Raw genomic sequence first — 20,868 nt, forward strand, 5'->3', positions numbered from 1 at the left:
TCTCCGGCAAGCCTCAGTTTCCTTATTTGGTTAGGAGGAACAGTGATAGTACCTGCATCAAAAGGTAGAATGGTAAAAATCTGAGGGGAGTGAAGAACTCAACACAACGCCTAGCACATATAATAGGGACTCGATAAATATTGGCAATTTTTATAGGCAGCTCTTATAATCTGGCAACTGTCGAGATGGCTAAGAATGACGGAGTGGACATTTTTATTGTTTTTCTGTTTTTGAACCAGAAGGAAGTCATTCCGCACATTTCAAAAGATCAGTATCAAATAAAGTTTTAAAATATTTGGCTCTATATTCCTGGAGTTGTCAGAACCAACTCTAGAAAAAACTAAGACTGTGGGTTGCTTTGCTCAATTCCGTGAAGAAAAGACAATAAAGAAAAAGGCCAACTGGGCTCTGGCCTCGTCCCTGTTCTGGAACTGCTCATCTGACCTCACCTCCACTGAGGGGCTTCTCCTTCAACCCCCGGGCCACCCTGGACCGCAGCCCCCTCCTGCCTTCCTCCACAGAGTGACCCCAGGGTAGATAGAGTTACCAGAACTTTTCTTTTCCGTTCTTTTTTGGTGAAGTTCAAGAGTTTCATCAATATGTCTAAGAGAGTCTCTCCTCATCGGGGCAGCTCTCTCTGAGCTTTTCCTGTTCTGTGCGTGGGGCACAGGGACAGACCAGGGGAGACTCTGACGGACACCAGTCTATGACCCTGCAGGCCAGGGGCCAAGAGGACTTTGTAGTGCCCAAGAGGGTGCACTCTGGTCAAAGTGCCCCGGCTCACATTCCAACTCACTACTTCCTGTGTGGGTGACGTCACAGGGTCATCATGAACAGTAGAGGAGGGAATACACCGGAAGCACTTAGAACGGTGAGCAGTGTGAACCGTTACTGTTTATTACTGTTACTATGTCCTTTAAACTCTTGGGTTTTAAATCATTGGCTCCACATAAGAAAGAAGTAGGAGAGGGCAGAGAACAATCAGTCAAGAATGATGGGCGGAACCACCCGGGGGTGGCATTCTGCTGCTACAGAGATATTAAAAGAGGTAGAAAACAGAGTTTGTTTCCGCAAGATACAGCCAGGAACACAAGCGACAGACAGCAATCTAACACAACATTACAAAAGTTGTGTTTGGACAATGGGGTTGATTACCAGTGAGTGGCTGGAAGTAAGAGCCAGGAGGGGTCCTTTCATATCCCAGGTGCGGGGATGCCTTTACCAAGGACGTGGGGATTGAATCAGACTCCGGAGAAAGGGAAATGTTTGCAAAGATAGGAAGGACCATCTTTGGTAGTAGAATAAACAGACAGAGGCCCCACGTTTGGCTGTGATGGAGGTTTCAAGAGTTGTTGTTGAAGAGGTGGTAGGTGAACCCGAAACTTCAGCAGGTGTTGAGGAGAGAAGGAGTTTGGAAACAACATTTTAGTCAACAGGGAGCCTTTGGATAGGGAAGTGACCTGCCAACAACGCTGTTCAAGGAGCTAGACCCCAGCAGGAGTGAACGGGGTGAAGCCAAGAGGGAAGAGTGCAGGGGGAGGGACCAGTTCACTCAGGATTTATGCATAAAGGCCCTACTATGTGCCAGGCACTCACTGTACTCACGGATCCCGGCAGACAAAGCCTCTGCTTTCAGGGTGCTTAGACTTTAGTGAGTCCTAACTGATCCTCTCAAAGACACTGATGGATGCTGACATTATTAGGCAGGAGGTTGTGCAGAAACAGGATATTCATAGAGTCTCAGATTCTCACTGCGTAGATGACATATTAATTACAAAGGGAAGTAGACTCCTTTTGGTAGCAAGATTTCACGTTCCCACCTTAATCAATTGACTGGACCTAGTGTAATGGAGTTGAGATTTTCTGATGTGATGCCAACTCAGGCAGATATTCTTAACAGATACATTTAAATGGGATCTACTCATGAGGGAACAATCAGACAAATTCAGAATATGGGAATTCTATAAGACAGCTGACCTGAGTGCGCTGAGGATTAAATGTCCTGGGGAACCAACAAAAAGGTCAGGGGGGCAGATGAAAGGAGAAGAAAGCAGGGGTTGGCAAACTGTATAGTCCAAGGGCTAATCCAGCCCATTGCCTGTTTTTGTAAATAAAGCCTTATTGGAATGCAGACACATCCTTCTTTTACTGACTTCTACGCTATAGCAGCAAAATAGGATAGTTGCCACAGCGACTCTGTGACTGGCAAAGCCTAAAAGATTTACTGTCTGTCCCTTTATAGAAAAAGTTTCCTGACCCCTGGAATAAAGAAAGCAACATAATAACTAAATGCAATTCCTGAATCTCTGCTGGTTCCTGTATCAGGATAAAAAAATGAAAATATCACTAAACAATTTCAGGGCAACTGGAGAATTCTAAAGAAAGAGTATATTTTAGATGACATTCCTGAATTCACATGAATTTTCTTGGGGATGACAACTGTAGAGTGTGTTGCACAGTGTCCTTCTTAGGTGTTAAATGCTGAAGTATTTAAGGGTTATGTCATGATATCTACATTGTATTTGTAAATGTCTACATTGTATTTGTAAATGATACAGCCAAAAAAAAAAAAAAAAAAGAAAAAGAGAAAATGAAGAATACAAACAAAATGTCCAAAATATTAATTGCTCATTCTAGAAGAAGGGCATGTAAGTGTTTATTATACTGTTCTTTCCATATTTCTGTAGCCATAAAAATTTTCAAAATAAAATTTAATTAAGGAAAAATTAAACCCACTTTCATGGCCCAGATGTCATTTTTCTATAGGCTTTGTCCCTACCTACCAATGCAGGATCTTCCAGGACCTTCCTTTATGATGGAGGAAACAGTGGGGACTAGAGGTGGGCGGCCTGTCCTTTAAAGATTGCTGTCACTCTGGAAGGCAGCCCGGACATGGTCTTCTCTTGTAACTTGGGGATTTTGCTTGTTGTCTCTTTTGCACAGTAATTCCATCAAGCTGGTGAATCTGCTCTCCATATTTATCAGCACATGGCTAACAGCAGCAGGGTTCATCCATTTGGTAAGTATCTTTGACGAGGCTTCAGCTCTGGCTTTTCTGCAGTAAGTCCGTCCCTGCGTCATTTTATGACTTAAATTTTTTCTCTCTGAAGGAAACTTCAGCCTCGCTGCAGAATGTAGGAGCAGGAGAAGCAACTGCGCCATTGTCTGGGTTTCCAACCCTTTTACCCTAAACTAGTTCCAAATGGTGAATGATGTTTGCTTCATTAACCTGCGTTTTTCAGTTCACTGGTTTGGTGGATTTTTCACCCTGTCTGCAGTAACCCCAGTAAGCCACAAGATGGCAGTGCGTCCTCAGCCAACACTTGAAAAGGTCTTCACGACAAAGTTGGGCGTTTGACCCACATCTCTTAATAAACAACAAATTCAGATTCCTCAATTTCTCTCCGCTTCCCCCTTACAAAAAACCACCTCTGATTCTTTTGCCTGATTACTTGTCAAGTTATTTTGCATCTCCAAAATGTTAATTCTTCTAAATGAATGACTCTTTGAAAGGCTTCCATTATTAAGTCAAGTTATTCGCACCTCCTCCAGGAAGACCTTTATTCCTGCTTTTAGGGACCAGCTTTTGTTGGAAGTGTGTTTCATACGAGCACAAACTGTTAAAACCGGAAGGAGCCTCATCTCGCTCTGAAGCTTTGAGTAAATGTGCCTTCCCTTTCCTAAGCCTCTGTGTGTGTTAAGGGGAGGAAGGTACCTTTAGTTACCTCCCATCATCTGGATTTATGTAATTATCATGGGAGGCGGGCCTGGAATGGAAGCCGGGGCTCTCATTCAGTCACTAGATCTGAAGGCCCCCCGCCCACCCTTTTATGCTGATGAAATTCTGGGCTGAAATCACTCTTAGTAGGTAATACCCTCATCACCGTATTTGGTCTTCAGTAGTGCCGTGAGGTGAGCTCACCGTACATTTTGGGAAGCAGCTTCTGCTCCACCAGGAAAGCTCCGTGAATATGGCACGTTGAGCTCAAGAAGTGATGTGTGAAAGAGGCTCGGTTTTGGTTTTGGAAACTTTCTGCAGAGGAAGAACCAGAGGCCTGGTGGATTGGGGGCCTGGGGGCTGGCTGCCCACACGGGCCATGCCGGTGGGTCACAGGCACTGCCCGTGGGGTGTACGGCAGGGCTGGGATCCCAGGAAGACCTGGAGCTCCAGCCACATCTCTCCCTGTCTCCTGAGAGTAGTAGCTACAGTGTCTCTCCTGCCTCCCTCACAGCTTTGTTGGTGGATCAAATTGACGGAAAGGTAAGGTGTTATGTGAAGTTGGGTGCGCTGCACCCCTGGGGACAAAGGGCTCCCAATTCATGCATTCCCCCTTGAGTGTAAGTATTGTCTCTGACTGATTCGTCAATCTCAGAGTTGAGTTGTTGCTACAGAAATCAGAAACTATATGTTGCACAAAGCTGAAAATATTTACCATCTGGTCCTTTACAGAGAAAGCTTGCTGACCCTCAGTCTAAGGGGTTGCGCAAAAGCAAATTGTTCTCAAAAGCTCGACCTTTGTGCGCTCAGGGAAATTCTTGCCCTCTACAGGGTAGAGCCATCCCTGACATTCTGTGAAGCCAGGAGAGCAGAGTCAGACTCCGAGAGATGCTGATGGGGGTTCAGGTGTAAGGTCTGAATGAGCGAAGCCCACCAGGCATCGCCTTGGTCAAAATGATGAAAAGAGGAGGCCCCTGGTGGGAGAGTCTCTAATTTCTTCTGGAGCGCATGAGCCAGGCCCTCGGAGACTGAACAGGAACTCACAGAGAAAGGGCAGGGCAGGGCTCTCTGGCTCTTTCCTTGAAGGTAATGCTGTAAAACGTGGCCGGGGGCAATGCCTTCAGACTCCGCTGGCTTCAGATCTTCAACAATGAGAAGAAAACCGGACTAGGGATATTTATCTCTGCTCCTTCCCCTTCTCTGCCCCATCAGCCTGGAAGACACGCGTGTGTTACCCGCCCCCCCCCCGTCCCCCCAACTTTCTCCATGACCTGTGCGGAGGTTCTGAGTCATTGCTGCAAAGCTCACCCAGGGCCGCAGACACCTGGTGCTGAGGCCGCTAGAGGTTTTGGTTTCCTGGTATATCCTACGTACACAATGTCATCTTTCCCCTTCCCTGTCCCCTTGCTTTAGGTGGAGAACTCAGGGGACCCATGGGAGAATTTCCAGAACAACCAGGCTCTCACATACTGGGAATGTGTCTACTTACTCATGGTCACCATGTCCACAGTTGGCTATGGGGACGTTTACGCGAAAACCACGCTTGGGCGCCTCTTCATGGTCTTCTTCATCCTCGGGGGACTGGTAAAAACTCTTTATTATGATGTTGATTTTTATGGTCATTAATATTTTCTACGATCCATTTCTTTAAAGCTTTGTATTTTAGATTCTGTGTTTCTGCATTACCAGCAAGTGATCGCCTTAGTGTTACCCCCGGGCTAAGTAAACCCAAACGCAATGGTGACTTTCCTGCGTGTTTCTTAGGTATGTTAGACTCGTTTCCCAGCGACCCAGGCACCCTGCCCTTGTCGGGGTGAGCCTGTTCACCGGGAGGAAATCTAATGGTCTTCAAGAAAGGGATGCTCACTTATTAAGTGAGAGTGTCTGTCCCTTGGTAACGTAATTCAGCAGCTGATTCTCAGGGAAGACAGCTGCTGTCCCCGACCCAGTCCACTCTGTGGACACTCTCTAGACAGTTTGCGGTTTCAAGAGCTCCCCCACACCCTTCACGATCCTCCCCTAACTTCCAACAAACACTGTGGCTGGGGCCTGCCCTGAAGAGTAGGGTCCCCGCTGAGGACGGGAAGCCTAGGGGTCTCCTGCAGGGGGACGTCCTTACGTGAGCCCAGTGTGGTTTCCTAAGCAGCCGACCAGCTCCACAACACAGCAACCTGTGGGGTATCCCCCCGCCCCCGAAGTCAGAAAGTTTCGCTGTTTACTTTTTTGGCCTTTGCAGGTCATAACGGTCAGTTGTGATGTAATGTTCAAGGGGGATTTCTGGCAACACGTCAGTTGCTGCATTTTGTCTTTCAAGGTAGCCCGTTTTGAAGTTGAGATTTTTGCCGCGTATGCGGTGATTAAATCCTCCCTCGCACGTGGCTTCCACGTGTGTACACCGCACATGCATTTATAGGATGCATATCCGGCTCTCTGTTCTGTATGCATACGGCACATATACATTTACAAAATGTATATGAATGTACATGTGCGTGTGTCCACTGGCGCCAGCATTTCCTCCGCACCGGGGCGGTCCCTGCAGGTCATGAGACCCACAGATCCAGCCACAAGCACAATGTTTGTTGGACAAAACATGGCAGATTTGTGTTTCTCCTTGCTATTCTGTCCTCCCATGTGATTTCCTAAATTTACCTTTTGTGCTTTTGGGTGATTTTTTTTTTTAAAACAGAGAAAGTGTATGTATTATTTTAATCTTCTTTTGGTGTTTACTGTCTTTTGTCACTCAAAAAGGCATTGATTCTCCTGTGAATTTTAACTAGAAAGGTCTTCTCCTGCCCTTGTGTGTGTGTGAGTGTGTGATTTCACCAGCATGCACCCCTCGTACTGACTTCCCTTCAGCAAGAAACGCTGGATGTCAGTTTCTTTACTCCTATCTCCCTTGCATTTATCCTGTGATTTTTTTTTTTTTTTTTTTTTTTTTTTTTGGTAGTTGTCCAGGTTGGCTAATGTTTGTTTTGTCCAGTGTATTTTCAGGAGCTTGCCCTTTTTGTGCTTTTATTTTTATAATCCACTGTATTAGTATACACCTTTACAGTCCTAACCCTTATGTGTTTTCGGATCTTAGAGCCCCCTCCCCTTCTGAAAAGATCACCCCCTTTCTTCGGCCTGTCTTTTCAGTCTCTCTTCTGTCTCCTGTCTTCTCCTCAGGCCATGTTTGCCAGCTACGTCCCTGAAATCATAGAATTAATAGGAAACCGCAAGAAATACGGGGGCTCCTATAGTGCGGTTAGTGGAAGAAAGTAAGTATGCCAAGAGGTTTTGCTGCCTCCGCTGTGGTAGAATCCTCTCTGCATGCCATTTTTTTTTTTTTTTTTGGCTCTTTTTTCTTTGTTTCATGCATGTAGGCAATGTTTGCCCGCTACGTGCCCGAAATTGCTGCTCTCATCCTGAATCGGAATAAATTCGGCGGGACTTTTAACAAACATGGAGGCAGAAAGTAAGTCAGTTGCATCAGAAGAGATGGGGTTGAGTGACTTTCCAGAGCCCCTCTGGCGGTGACACAGGAATCCCGCTCCCCCACCCCTCCCAGAAGCTTCTGTGAGGGAAGGGCCATGTTCTGTGTGGGCTGTGATGTCGGAATTACCCCAGGAAGCTGTTCCCTGCGGACCGCCTACCCAGACGTGTGCCCGTTCATGGCTTTCTTCCCCACCCGTCGTTCCGAGACACATACTGCATTTCTCCTGGAAGGGGTTCCTAGATCACGGCGCCTGTATTTTCTGTTCTAACCCCTCCCCAGGAAGCCGAACTCATTCATTCTTCCCATTAAAAGGCTCAGGGACTACATTCTGGTCCCCCAGATGAATGTGATGCCATCCTAGGGGTTTTGTTTGTTTTTTATTTTTGTGCCGCAGTAACATGGGATTGTCCTCCAGCAGGGACACCTTAGGGAGGGCAGGGTCAAGGTCACCTGGCCTAGCATCAAGGCATTGTAGCAGCCAGGAAACCGATTCTCTTCAGCCAGGAGGCTCCGAGCTTGTCCTCAGAGGGACTCATTACATAGTTGAGATTCCTCAAGGCAAGACACATTCTATCTGTGGCATGTTGGAGCACGGGTCCTATTCCTGATGAGGCTTTCGTTGGGCTTCCTGTACCTCAGCGCTTTCTTCTTGGGGACTGGCTCACTTTGTGGTCCAGTCATTCCACCAATCTCCGAATCACTGCAAGCCTTCATCACCAACCAGAAGGCTGACTCCTCTGTGAACAGCGGAGCCTCAGCCTCTCTGTCCCCCACCAGAGAGCCAGGCAGGGCTGGTGGCACCCATTCTTTACTTCACTTTTTTTTTTTTTTTTAAAAGCTTTTTCTTGGGTCCTCAGCTTTGTTGTTTTTGTTTTTGTTCAAACGTCCACAGAGTAAGAGGCACACTTGAGGGTTAACGCACAGCTCAAGGGATGTGTCCCTGCGGGCACGCTCAGTAACTACCATCCAGATCAAGATGGGAGGATTCTCATCACTCAGTCCTACAGTGTTTTCAGTCCTACAAGCTCTGATTGCAGAACTGGGTCTCCCCCCTCGGACACATTTTCAGATGAACTCTTTTTGTTTTGTTTTTTAAGAGAAAATAAAACCATAGCACCACCCTTCCCCCTCACCTCCTCCCAGCCTGACCGTCCTGTTGGAGGGAGCAGATCTCACCTCTTGTGGGTGATCCCAGAGCCTCCTGAGCTCAGGTGTCCAGTCCTTCATTCAGAAAATGAGGAGGTGGGGGAAAAAAAAAAAAAAAGCAACCCAAAACTCATTTTCTTGAACTACCCACAGGACACCAGTTTCCTTTCAAAGGAACAAAGGACAGTGGGCGAGAGGAGGCCAGTTGGCGTCTCTTCCGTGGAGGCAGCACATTCCTCCACCTTCCCTCTAATGGAGCCCTCCTCTTCCTATTACCTTAACAACCCTGGATGAGATGAGAACCAAGCTGTTCTGATTTTTGGGCCATTGGTTGGATCCAAAAGGCCAGATAAGTCCAGAGATTCCCATTGGTCATTTATTCCATTGCCAAGAGGAAAACAGCTCCTCTGCCCATTTCGCCTTTAAGGTGTGAACAGGTCGCCATAAAGCAGAAGGCGTTCTGAGAAACTGGGCTCTCTTTATGGCCTCCCACCCCACTAGCTCTAAGCCAGCATTTCCTTATCACAGCCCCCGAAGAAGCCCATAAAGACAATTGCCCCAATGTGTACATGGACCATATTTCTTGACTCTCACTCCGGGTACAATGTTTTTCTCTAAATAGTTTTCCTGGTCCAGTGCGGGTGGGCTGGGTGACTGGTGGCTTTTGTCGGTGGGTGCCCCAGAGGGGCCTCAGAGCCGCGGCCTCTCACCCGCCCCTAGTCCAATCTGGTCATCTTTCTCGCCTTGGCACTTCCACTCAAACCCTCGAGTGCTGATGACTTCAGATCACAGACTTCCCGTGGCTTTTGTTCTGTCTCCGTCATCTTTTATCACGGCCTCTTAGCCTGTTTTTTTTCTCTTTCGCTTTCTCTCTTCTCCCTTTATGAAAATACACACTTTGCTTTTAATGTGCTCTTTGGGTCTCCCATGTCCCCCGACCCTGAGGACAGAGAGTAGGTCCTGTCATCAACACCGGGACCGTTCATTTTACTTTACGCATTGTTTCCTGGTTCAAAAGCTAATTACTAAGTAGTTTAAAGAAGCCCTTTGGTCACTTGGATCTTTCATCAGAAAATATAAGCTTGGGAAAGGAACGGTAATAAAGGGCCATTAGCACCCTTTGTTTGATGTTGTTTTTCAGTCAGTAGAACAAGATTGATGAAATGTTATGTTTGGCCAAAATTTGAGTTTTCATTTGGAATTCAGTGTTGAGAGAATGGGCTGTCAGAATCAATAAGTTTTCTTTCGCTTGGGATATGGGCATGTGGTAGTAATTAGCAATATAAGGTCTTTAGTTGAGCAAGCAAGCACGGACTCTGGCAGCAAACATAATGAGAAACTACAGTTGTTCTATTTCTAACGTCAGAAAGTTTCCAGATAAAATTAAATGCATTTGCGAAAGGAAAGCAGCTAAACTTTGTTGAAAGATAGAGTTCAGACTCTTAAAATAGCATGCTTTGCCCCATGTTTTTGTGTATGCAAAAATCTACGCACTAGACTTATGGACACGCGTACGTATACTCTCCTCCCCAGGATTTCATCGAGTGAATGCCCAGAATGTAATTAAGACATATACACGGTAGAGGGGATTGCGTGTGCGTATTTTACGTAGGAATAACCTCTCAAACAATGCATTAACTTGTCAGAGAATTTAAGGGAACTTGTGACCCAAAGCTACAGACATGTACAACTTTGAAATCTAAAGATGATTTAGAGGGGAAAAAAAAACCCAAAAAACCAGAAAACCAAAAACATAAAAAATTAGGCAGAGAAGTTTAAGGTTTTGTTTATGCAACACCCAATTTCAGGATATTGGAGAACATGGAGATTTTTGTTGGCGCCTCAGTTTCGGTTTTCATCTTTGTGTGGGGCGTAATGTAAACAGTCCGCATCGCGTCCCCAGAACATCTTCACCATCAACATGGGATCAAGGGCCCAAGTGGCTTTTTCCAACACTCGTATCGATGTTCCTCACTTGACCTCCCACAGGACCTCCAGAACCAGTGGTAGATGTGGGGACGTGTGCACGTGTGAGCATCCGCTGTTCTCTACTTTATCTTATTACGATGTATCAGGGCTCCTAAGAATAGGAATTGGGTGTCAGTAGTCAGGGGTTCAATGTGTGGCCTATGCCGGCAGTCTCTGTGGGTTGGAGGTCTTGGGGACAAAGGGCCTCTTGGGCTGAGACCCCAGATCTTATTCAGAAGGGTAGCCTGCCTGCAGCCCAGCCTGCACCCCCCGGGGGGCGCATTGCTCCTTCTCCTTCCCTCCATGTAAAATCAAAGCTGCTCAGAGGTGGGGGAGCAGGAGGGTGAGGCTCCCATGGCCTTTGGGATCCCGGTTTGCTCTTCTTCCTCCCATAGCCCCTTGCCATTTCCCCCAGAGATTTCCTCTCTGTGTGTGACTCAGCCACTCCTGCTTAGTTTATGAGAACTGACAAGATCATGGTCCGAGGTCACATGGCCAGGGGCCATGGAAAATAATCAGCCACAGAGAGGAATCCATCTGCTGTTAGAGGTGGCCAGGCCGGGGAGCCGTCCAGACCTTGTGTTTCCCATGATGGGCTTCTGGGGCCCCAAACTGAGGCAGTCCTTGGTCAGGTGTTTGGGAGAAGGGAGAATGTGATGTGTTTGGATTATTCTACTGGTTTCTGGTAGCCAAAGGCTGAGAAGATACAGAGAGAGGAAAATGAATAATAGAGGACAAGACGAAGGCAAAAGGGGGCCAGGAAAGCAAATGAGGTCTACTTGAAGGAAGCGTCTCCTGGCTCATGGAGAGTCTGGGTCCCCCTTCTGGTTGGGGGAACAATAGTCACAGACTAATATGGCTTTAGTTCCAATATAGGAAAGCTGTCCGTGGAACTTACATGCTATGGCTTCCCTCAGAACTTCTCTTTATGTAGACAGAGGAATGCCACATACTTGCCCATGAGAAGGGAATCACTATGACCCAAAGACTTAAGACTGCCTTCTTGGACAGTAGTAATACCTACAAACTTGCATATTTCTTAATCCTCATAGCTACCACATAAAGAAAGCATTACCATCTCCCTTTGCAGTGGGTGAGGAAATTAAGGAACAGAGAGGTTACGAGACTTACCTGACATTACGCAGCAAATAAAGGATAGATTTGGGATTTGAACTCAGGGGCAGTCTGCTTCATGGGGTTGTGCTGCCTCTAGCGATCATCTCCTGACACGTCTTTCTGTTCTGAACCCCATGGTCCTGTGGTTGTATGTTTTCCTCCACCCCTGCCCATGGGTGGGGCCACAACACTGTGCACATGATGGAGAAGAAGAGAAATGCCTGAGTATCACTATGGGCCTCTCTCTTCCTTATGCTCACCTATTGCTTCTAAGGGTCCTGCCCCCGACCCCCAGGGTCAAGGACCAAAGGTAGAGAGGGGACAAAACCATTTCTTCCTTGATTTTTCCCATTTGGTGAGACTAGAAATGTATTTATCTCTTGTATGTTTGTAACGACGAGGAGTTCTCAAGGATGGACTAAGGGATCATTGACCAAAATAAGATTTGTGTCTTATTTGTGGGTCTCGACATTTTCAGCCCCTTTCTGGGGAGTTCATTTCCTAGGTTACTGGCCATGGCAGACTGTAGTGATCTGCCAGGTGTGGACATCTCCCTTCCCCCCACCCCAGGCAGAACCTATCTGAGTGGCATCTTGAGAAGAATGTTCCCAGCCCTGGCAGACATATCCACCTGCTCCGTTAGGTCCCATGGCTGATCTGGGGGTGGTTTCTTCACTGTCAGTGAGACTTAGAGTAGCAGGAGCCCCTCCTGGAAAGTCCTGTGTTAGGTACACTCTCTGGGCTTGTTTCAGAGCCTTGGATGGGAGTGGTACCTCTCTTCCTCAGGAGGCTGGATCTTCCTGGAGGGAGTTAGGGCAGACTCTGCCTTCAACGTGAGTTGTCATCTCTGGATTGTAGGTGGGAGCCCTAAAGCCATAGAGATTGGCAGAATTTATCATGCTTTTCCACTTAAAAATGAAAACAGATACTTTATTATGTTCTTTAATGTAGTGGTCATATTTTAAAGAGTATTCAGTAATTGAACAAGAATTTCATGACCTAAGAAATACTGAAGCACGGTGCGTTTCCTGCCTTCCTCTCTGTTCCTGTTATCGTGGCTACTGGATCATTTTCAGTCCGCGGATGTTCACCGTGTACCCCCATGCCTGGCACAATGTAGGTTGTGTTGGGTGCGAGGGGTTCAGTGGGGAGCAAGCTACCCGTGGACCTGTCCTCAGGGTCACTGCAGTCACCAGGAGGTTACAGGCAATGTGCGAGGCTACGAATGACAAAATCACCAAGTACAAATTTTAATGCCTGTGGCAAAAAATGAAAACAAAAAAGACTAAAATTCTGTTATAGAGACAAACAGGGATGAGTTACCCTGAAGAAGTCCTGGGAGGTGCCACTTCAGAGGAGGGCCTGGTATAGTCTGTTCCCTGGCTGCTGACCCCCGCTTCTGGTACTCCTAAGCTGAGGAGAGCTAACACCCTAGTTTTAAAATTCATAGTACACGAACCCCTCTTACAACCATCCATCTTTGGTTCTACCTTTATGGGACTAAGTCTTAAAATCGTATTTTCCTCTCAGCCTCTACTTTGCTTGTACAGTCATCTCCACTGACTTACTGAGAGAGGGCAGTCTTCCCTGGTTCCTTATTATTGGGTTCTTATTTAATTCTGTGCCTCTTCTCAGATCAGAAATTGCCTCTTCATCTCTCTGTGTGTGTCCTTTGTTCCTTTCTGAGACCACTTTCTATTCTTTCCTGCCTGGCTGTCTTGAAGTCCCACTCCATTCTCTCAACCACACTCAAGCTTTGCCCGCTGTGGTTCGAGACCACTTTTTGTTTTTTAAAGGATTGGCATCTTAGAGGAGCTACTGTGCCAGAACAGACATTGCAGTGGATCCTTGAACAACACGGGCTTCAAGTGCGTGGGTCCATGTACATGTGGGCTGTTTGGGAGAAATACAGTACAGTGAATGTGTTTTCTCTTCCTTAGGATTTTCTTAGTAACATTTTCTTTTCTCTAGCTTACTTTGTTATAAGAACACAGTCTGTAATAAATGTCACATACGAAATAGGTGTCAGGTGACTACGTTCTTGGTAAGGCTTCTGGGTCAGTAGTAGGCTCTTAATAGTTGAGTTCTGGAGGGAGTCAAAAGTTACATGTAGATTTTTGACCACACAAGGGTCGGTGCCCCCATTTGTTCAAAGGTCAATGGTATTTCTTTACAAAGACTCACTTAATCTACCCCAGAGTCTATGCCCTCCCCAGAAGAGCTAGTGTGAGTCCTGCCTTCATCATCATCATCCCACTATGTGATTATTGTGTACTCGCTACACACAAGCACTGGGGATAAATGTAGTCACACCCATAGAGATTTCCAAATACACCACAGCTCTCTTGAGCTATACGTTATTTGGCCACCAAAGTGGTTGGGGAGTTCAAACTCAGAGCTTACGTAAGCTTCCCCTCTTGGTTCCCAGAGGTGTCCATCTTCCTACAATAACATTTCCATCTGGACTTTTTCTGATAAGGGCTGACTCTAGCACTTGGGAATAGGATGTGGGGTTAATTCGTGTGGTGTTGCCTTGGGCCCGTTACCATGCACCTTTCCTTTCCTTTCCCTTCTACACACAGCGTGGGCAATACTCCCTCTCCCTTCTGCACAGCTTGATGTGGTCCGTGGGGGTCTATTCCTGTGGGGGGCGTTTCCTATAGGATGCCATTCATGATTTCTAGATCACAGATATCACTCTGTGAAATGTCACCGAGGCTTTGCTTTTCACACAAACTTCTATCCCTTGACAAGCAAGCCGTTCAGCCCTCTCCTTGCATGGCTCATGTGATGCGCAGCCTGAACTCCCAGCAATGTTTTCAGATTCCTCGATTTTAAAAGCCATAAATTAGCAAATCATCAACATATCACCAGGAAGGATCATCTGGTAGCCATTCTAGTCAGAAGGAAACACAGGCCCCAATAACTGATCTTCACAAAGATACGAAGAACTGTAGACAGACAGATACAGTAAATAGGGAGACAAACAGATAATTCAAGTTGACAGACCATCTTGGACTGATTAGACATTCTGCTTTGATTAGCATTAAACTTCTGGGGGAGGAAAAAAGAATTGAGATTGCCCTAATACTTTGGGAAAATGACCCTTTGACTACTTCTGAAATTCAGAACCGAGGGGGCAGATACCCAAAGCAAGTGTCATTAGATGCTATGTCATATAATGTAATATGCTAGGTATTCCCTTCTGATGAGAGGGGTCTTGGTGGGTGTGGAGGTGGGTGCTTCTTTCTTTGCATCTGCTTTGGATTCTTGCAAGCCACATCTTCAGTCCCTTTCAAACTTGAAGCTCTATTTAAAGAGACCGGGATGCATATTAAATCAATTTCCTGATAATACTAATGGAATGAAGGCTTGTCCCCCCTCCCCTCCTCCACTTTCCTGCTGTCTCTCTTCCCTTCCACACACTTATCAAAATGTTCCAGCTATTGTTCTGAAAACAAGAATAGAAATGTAGGTGGGAGATGAACTGTGTACCTAGAAAAAATAAAAAGTCATATTCAAACCTAGACTTTTGCTCTCAGATATTCTTTCTTCCAAAAAAAAAAAAAAAAAAAGAATTCCAGATATGACTTTGCTAATTATAATCCCTGAAGAGTCTTTCTGCTCAATCTCACGTTTGATTGGGTGAATCCTCTCTGGGTAGGTTCCAAATCCAGAGAAGAAACACCACCATTTGAGAGCGCGTTGCACTGCGTTTTCTGCCTTCCTGCTATGTCGTGCATTGTGATAGAAGTCTTTCCAGAGCTGTGCACCATGGTTCCTAGTAGACTTGGGGTTTGTCCCACTGATGCTGCCATCATGCACCAGGAAACTTTCTAGCTGTCCAAGCCCATTGTCTTGTTCTAGTAAAAGAATTTTAGAGGCTGTTGCAGTGTGAGGCTTATGGAAACCTGATTCTGTGTCTCTCAGGGCTCAAGCTCCCACATCTAGTGTGACTTGCGTAACAATGACCTGCTCCCACTCCAGAACCATGGGGACTTCTCCAGATATGGGTACTGATTTTCAGTAAAGGCAATCTTATCTCCCCTCTGTGTGCCTTCTTAATTAGGGAACAGGGAGCAGTTCAGAGATAGGTTCCTGGCCATCTCTGAGAGAGGTTTTGTGACCTTAACTACAGACCTCAAAGGCAAATGCCAGCTAGGCTGTAGAACAGATTTAGGAAAATTCCCATCCCAGCATGTTTGCTCAGCTTACAAGTAGGTGAGCCCCTGCTGTGTCCCAGTCACTGTGCTAAGTGCTGTGGTTAAAGGATGAGTAAGAACACGTGATTATGCCTTCCTGGAGCTTACCTGAGACTTTGACCCATCGGAACCATCCAAGCTTCTAAACGGAAGCTTAATTATGTAGGAGCGTCATTCCAGTGAAATGCTTTTTTGGCAGGAATCTTCTTCAGTGAAATCATGAAGGCTGCAGACATTTTAGAGGGAGTGCTTTTAACAGCAGTTGATAATTCATATTGTTAAAATGTACCCATTACAGTAGTTTGGGGCAAAGATAACAGCAGAGGGACTTGTGCCCCCCCAAACCTGTGGTGGACCCAGTCAAATATAGGTGCAGAGCGACTTGAGAGGGTGGGGGAGTTGCTGATGCACCCCCGAGCCCCCTCTTTTTCATCCTCTACAGTGACCCCCGGTGGTGTGTTATGCCTCAGCCAGCCCTGGAACCTGTGGACTCCTCCCAATTCTTATGTGTATAACAGATGCTAGAGGCCAGCTAGAATGCTGAGTCTGCTCAGGGTGGATTGGATAGCTAGCGGCGTGGGCTGACCGGGGCCATACCCTTGAGTACGGCTGGGGAACAGGGCCACGAAGTGTCAACTTGATTGTCTTTATGGGAAAGTAGTCCCAACAAGATTCCTCTAGGGCCATGGTGCATAATTTACCAGGGATGTTGGCAGGGAGGTGGGGCTGGTGTTTTACATCAAAGGTAACATACCTCCCCTCCACGAGGGCCAAAGTAAGAACCATTTCTTTGCTCGAACTCATTTTCCCTCTATTCTACCTTCATCCCCGAAGGGTGTGGTCCACCTTTGCCCAGTCTTCTCTTGTCAGGGTCCCTTGTGTTCAGAAGCAGCACCACCCAGTGGAGACAGGCAAATCTACTTTGATCTACGTAGAGGAGAGCGCGGTTCAGCGCCCTGATTTCTCTGTAAGAGCAGAGCACCAGCTAGGATTGGAAGAATCAGGTCAAAGGAAGACTGACTTACCTGAAAATGGCCAGAGGCCACCAAGCCTACAGTCATGGGATGAATAAAACATGGAAGGGCAAGGGCGCTGGGGAGAGACACAGTGTTATTTGTGAGAGCCGGGCAGGCATGGAATTGCCTACTTCAGATGGCTGTGTAAGTCCTCTTCCAAGAAGGAAGGAGAGAAAGAGGAGAGAGAAAGAAACCAAACACCACCAGCCTACTGAGTCCTTGTGAAAATTCAGTGAGAAACTATGGTGGAGGTAAACAGCTCTTCCAGTGGGGGGCTCGTTGGTTATAGGCAACAGAAATGGATTCTTGCTCACTTAAGCAAAAAAGCCATTTTCTTTTTTTTTTTTTTTAAGATTTTATTTATTTATTTGACAGACAGAAATCACAAGCAGGCAGAGGCAGGCAAAGAGAGAGGAGGAAGCAGGCTCCCCGCCGACCAGAGAGCCCAATGTGGGGCTCGATCCCAGGACCCTGAGATCATGACCTGAGCTGAAGGCAGAGGCCTTAACCCACTGAGCCACCCAGGCGCCCCAAAAAAGGCATTTTCTTAGAAGGTTAGAGTACCTTACGGAATTCAGAGGAAAGCTGATGAACAAAGATTTCAGAAAGGATGTGTTTGAGCCAGGCAAGCAGAAACTCAGGGACGGTCATGACAGGGTTTTGCCAGCAGGATGGATCTCACCGGGACTTAGGGTCATTCCGTGCAAGACTGAGAAGCATTGATTGGCTTAGCTTGGGCTGGGCACCTTGATTCAAGGTCCCAAGGCTGTATCTGATTAGAGAGGACTGGTTCCCCGAATGAAAAGTGAGGTACCACTGACAGAAGAGAGGGTACCTGCTGGACAGGTCAGTATAACCAGTGCCTCCTACACTGTGGTTGTCAGAATTTATTGATTTATTTTTAAAGATTTATTTATTTTAGAACGAGAGATTGAGAGACTTGGGGTGAGCGGTAGAGGGAGAGAGTCTCACGTAGACTCTGCGCTGAGCCCTGAAGCCTGATGTGGGGCTCTATCTCATGACCCTGAGATCACAACCTGAGTTGAAACCAAGAGTTAGATGCTTAACCAACTGTGCCACCCAGGTGCCCCTCAGAATTTATTTTTAAGACTTGGACCGAGGCTCCTTTGTAGCAATAAGCTACAAAAGATGTGTGGTCATTCCTTGTGTGTGGTCTGATTATGGAGATCTAATCGTGATGTTGGATGGGGGAGGCATAGATGTAGACCCCTCTGGCGTGGGTTAGGTCCTGACCATCTGCATATGGGAAGAGGCACCCGCTTTGTGCAGAAAGTTCTGGTCTGGTCAGGACATCTCCCTATTCACTGAGGGAGCTACCAGGAGTCTGTCCCATGACCTTGGAGCTCTGTTTTACAGAGGTGCCTTTGCTGCACTGTTGGGAACTATTTGCTCAGCCTTCTGCCCCTGTTTAGGGAAACAGCAAAACAGCCTGTCTCTTCCACAATAGCTCTATTGACAGCTGGATGAGATGATTACTTTATTCTCTTCCTCACTAGGAGGGAGAAGGCATTTCCTTTCTTTGTAATTAGCAAAGTACTAGCTGTGGCCCTGGGTAGGCGATTTTCTTATCTCTAAACCTCCTTGGGCTTTTCGTTTGCTGGTTTTGTTTTTTTCCATTTGTGTTAACCGGAAATGGCTACAGGCAGGGTTTGACATTGTGGCCTCGAGACACGTTCCCAGTTGTTTTGTTTTTATTTTTGTCCTCCTTACGTGGACTATTTTCTCACAAGTTAGCAGAACACGGTTAGTAGATCTGAGGTGGCAGAAGCAGCCAGTGATCTGACAGGCTCGCGGTTCACTGTTATGTTTCTTCTACACTTGCGGTGGTGGAGGGTGGCCAAGACAAGCACGCTTTACCAACCAGCCTCTTGGTCAGCAGATAGTTCCAGAAAGTCCAGCAAGCTTTGGGTTTCCTGAGCCAGGTCTCAAGGTGGAGTGGAAGGATGGGAGCCACACAGCCTGGGGCTAGCGTTTGTTGGCCAAAGGTGAACTCCCCTACGTGGAAGTCTGCTCCTGTGGTGGGACAGGCTCTCCATGCAGGAGGAAGTGGGAAGGCGGGAGGTGGATAAGCTTCCTTCCTTTTGGACAGTGGGGTCCTGCACCTCAGGGGAAAGCCTCGGTAACCGTCACCCTGAAGGACACAACCCAAACCAGGGCAGGCTGTGTGACAAAACAGCCAAAGAAAGCATCACAGGTGACAATGGAACGTCAAGGCCAGAATCGGCCAAAACCTCAGCTTGAATGAGAGCGTCTTGGAGACATAGTTGTGTGGACACTGAATGGTTCAAATTCAACCTTGGAGGAACAACATGGACTTAGAGTACTGACCACTGTGTGATTGGAGTTGTAGGGCCTCTCACCACCCGTACCCTGCTTTCTATATGATAAAATGCTGCTGAATTCCCTTGACAAGTCCTTCTTAAAATTCATTCCCATCAAGCTGGTGGCTACCAATGGTGGCGGGGGGAAGGGGGATGGACGGAAAGAGCATGATTAGAAGTCTCAGCAGAAAGACAGAAGAGATTCTAGCATATGTATTTGATATAAATATTATAGTTTTACAGAGACATCTAGATCAATATATGCCACGTTTCATCTGCCTCTCTGACAAAGTGAGCACAATGTATTCAGGGAAAGCTGTATAGGATTTTCAATTTACTCTGTGTGATTTATTGTGACAGGATAGCTATGGGTTTTTTAAGTTCTTTATACTTGTTCCAGTAAAAATGGATATAGTATCTTTAAAAATAAACAGCCCAGAGCTGTGCATTTTACATTGTCTTCCTAGAATGAGGCTCTTGCTAAAGAGAGATCTGAGACCTCCCTGCCCCTTGGAGGGAACCTGATGCAGTCAGATTTGCCTCAGTCCTGCTCTTTGGCTGTTTTTAGGGGGTGGGAATGGCGGGGAGGGTGAGCAGGGAACTGAATTAGGAAGTACTGCAGACGTCTAGACAAGATACGCTGGTAGCACGAACTAGAAGGGGCAGAGAGCTGGAACTCTGGTGGGGGGAATCCATCAGTGTCTGTGGGTACAGCCCACTCTGTCTGGGCCCTTTGTTTTGTAGTGACTGGCCCCAGTCTCCTGATTCCCAGCTTAGGCTCCTTTCAGCAGCATCAGCCCTCCTCTCTAGAAGGCATTAAAGCGAGGAGGTAGTGTGGCTCTTGCTCTGCCCCTCATCGTGTACTGAAACTCTGGACCTCAGTTTCCACATTAAAATAATAGTGGAGGCACTAGACTAAACATTCCCGAAGGGCCGTTCTGATACTAAGATGATGTGAGTCTGTGGAGTGGGGCCCATTCCTGTCACAGCTCCCTTTTTCAAGGTTACTGGCTCTAAGCAACACTTTTAGTTCTCATTTAGTTTAACTCAACTTCAGAGGGTCTCTGGAGGCTTCCTTCACTGGAGCCTTCAAGAGTTTGGGGGCCCCCCCTCGGCATCCTTCTCTTATGCCTGTGCCCTAGGTCAGTCACCTCGCCGAAGTTGTCCATTCTGAAAGGCACCAGTGGAACTGTGTTCTGAAACATGTCCCAACTCAACTGGGGCATCCTGGCTTCCCTCCACCATCTCCAGGAAAGGAAGTAGACTGACGGAGGAGAATGCGTGGGGTTTCATTCTGAAGGTGGAGATGCTTAATGATGGGAGAGGCACACCCATATTCATTTAGTGAAGATGTACCCATGAAACAAGCACTTGGTAGTTTGATGAACCCTGATACAGTGGCTAATAGTCAACTGTTATCCTTATTGTGGTTGTTGCACTCAACCACTGATGCCATGTTTGCTCCATGACGCATGAGTGTTTCCCACCCCTAATTCGGTCCAGCCTGTGTTTACAGATCCCTGCCTCCAAACCAGGCATACTTGCTTACACCGGATGACCAACTCCATTACACAAAATGCCATCTGCTACTATTCTAGCATTTCAGACACTTCTTTATGCATTGGAGAGGAATCCTTTAATCCAGCCATTAACATTAGTTTATCCCAAGAAAGATTTGTTTACAGAACTCGACAAGATTTTAAAAACAAAGAAGTCCCATCAGATCAGAAATGGTTATTGATTTAGGTTTGTTGGCCGTCTTCATAAACCACGTGACCAGGCCCTGTAGAAACCCATCATTAAGAATGCCAATAGTTTAAAGAAGTTCAAATCTAGAGCCACATTGGGAATAGCGTTAGTTACCATCCTAGTATAACTTTCCTAA

The 20,868-nt window shown here is 46.7% G+C and overlaps 1 protein-coding gene across 5 annotated transcripts in view; it reads left to right on the forward strand.

The window, feature by feature from the left end:
* Positions 1-20,868, forward strand: part of KCNMA1 (potassium calcium-activated channel subfamily M alpha 1) — a gene marked incomplete at both ends in the record, with an annotated part of 724,384 nt that overhangs the window by 494,168 nt on the left and 209,348 nt on the right. For 4 of the 5 annotated variants that reach the window (XM_080822610.1, XM_080822608.1, XM_080822611.1 and 1 more), the window contains 3 exons: positions 2,944-3,019; positions 5,132-5,302; positions 6,884-6,975. In XM_080822610.1, the coding sequence (XP_080678736.1) occupies positions 2,944-3,019; positions 5,132-5,302; positions 6,884-6,975 (339 nt within the window). Of the gene's footprint in view, positions 1-2,943; positions 3,020-5,131; positions 5,303-6,883; positions 6,976-7,080; positions 7,173-20,868 lie in introns of all 5 variants that reach the window. The other variant, XM_080822612.1, reaches the window with a different exon arrangement.

The sequence above is a fragment of the Martes martes genome, assembly GCF_963455335.1.
Source record: "Martes martes genome assembly, chromosome: 14".
Taxonomy (NCBI): Eukaryota; Metazoa; Chordata; class Mammalia; order Carnivora; family Mustelidae; genus Martes; species Martes martes.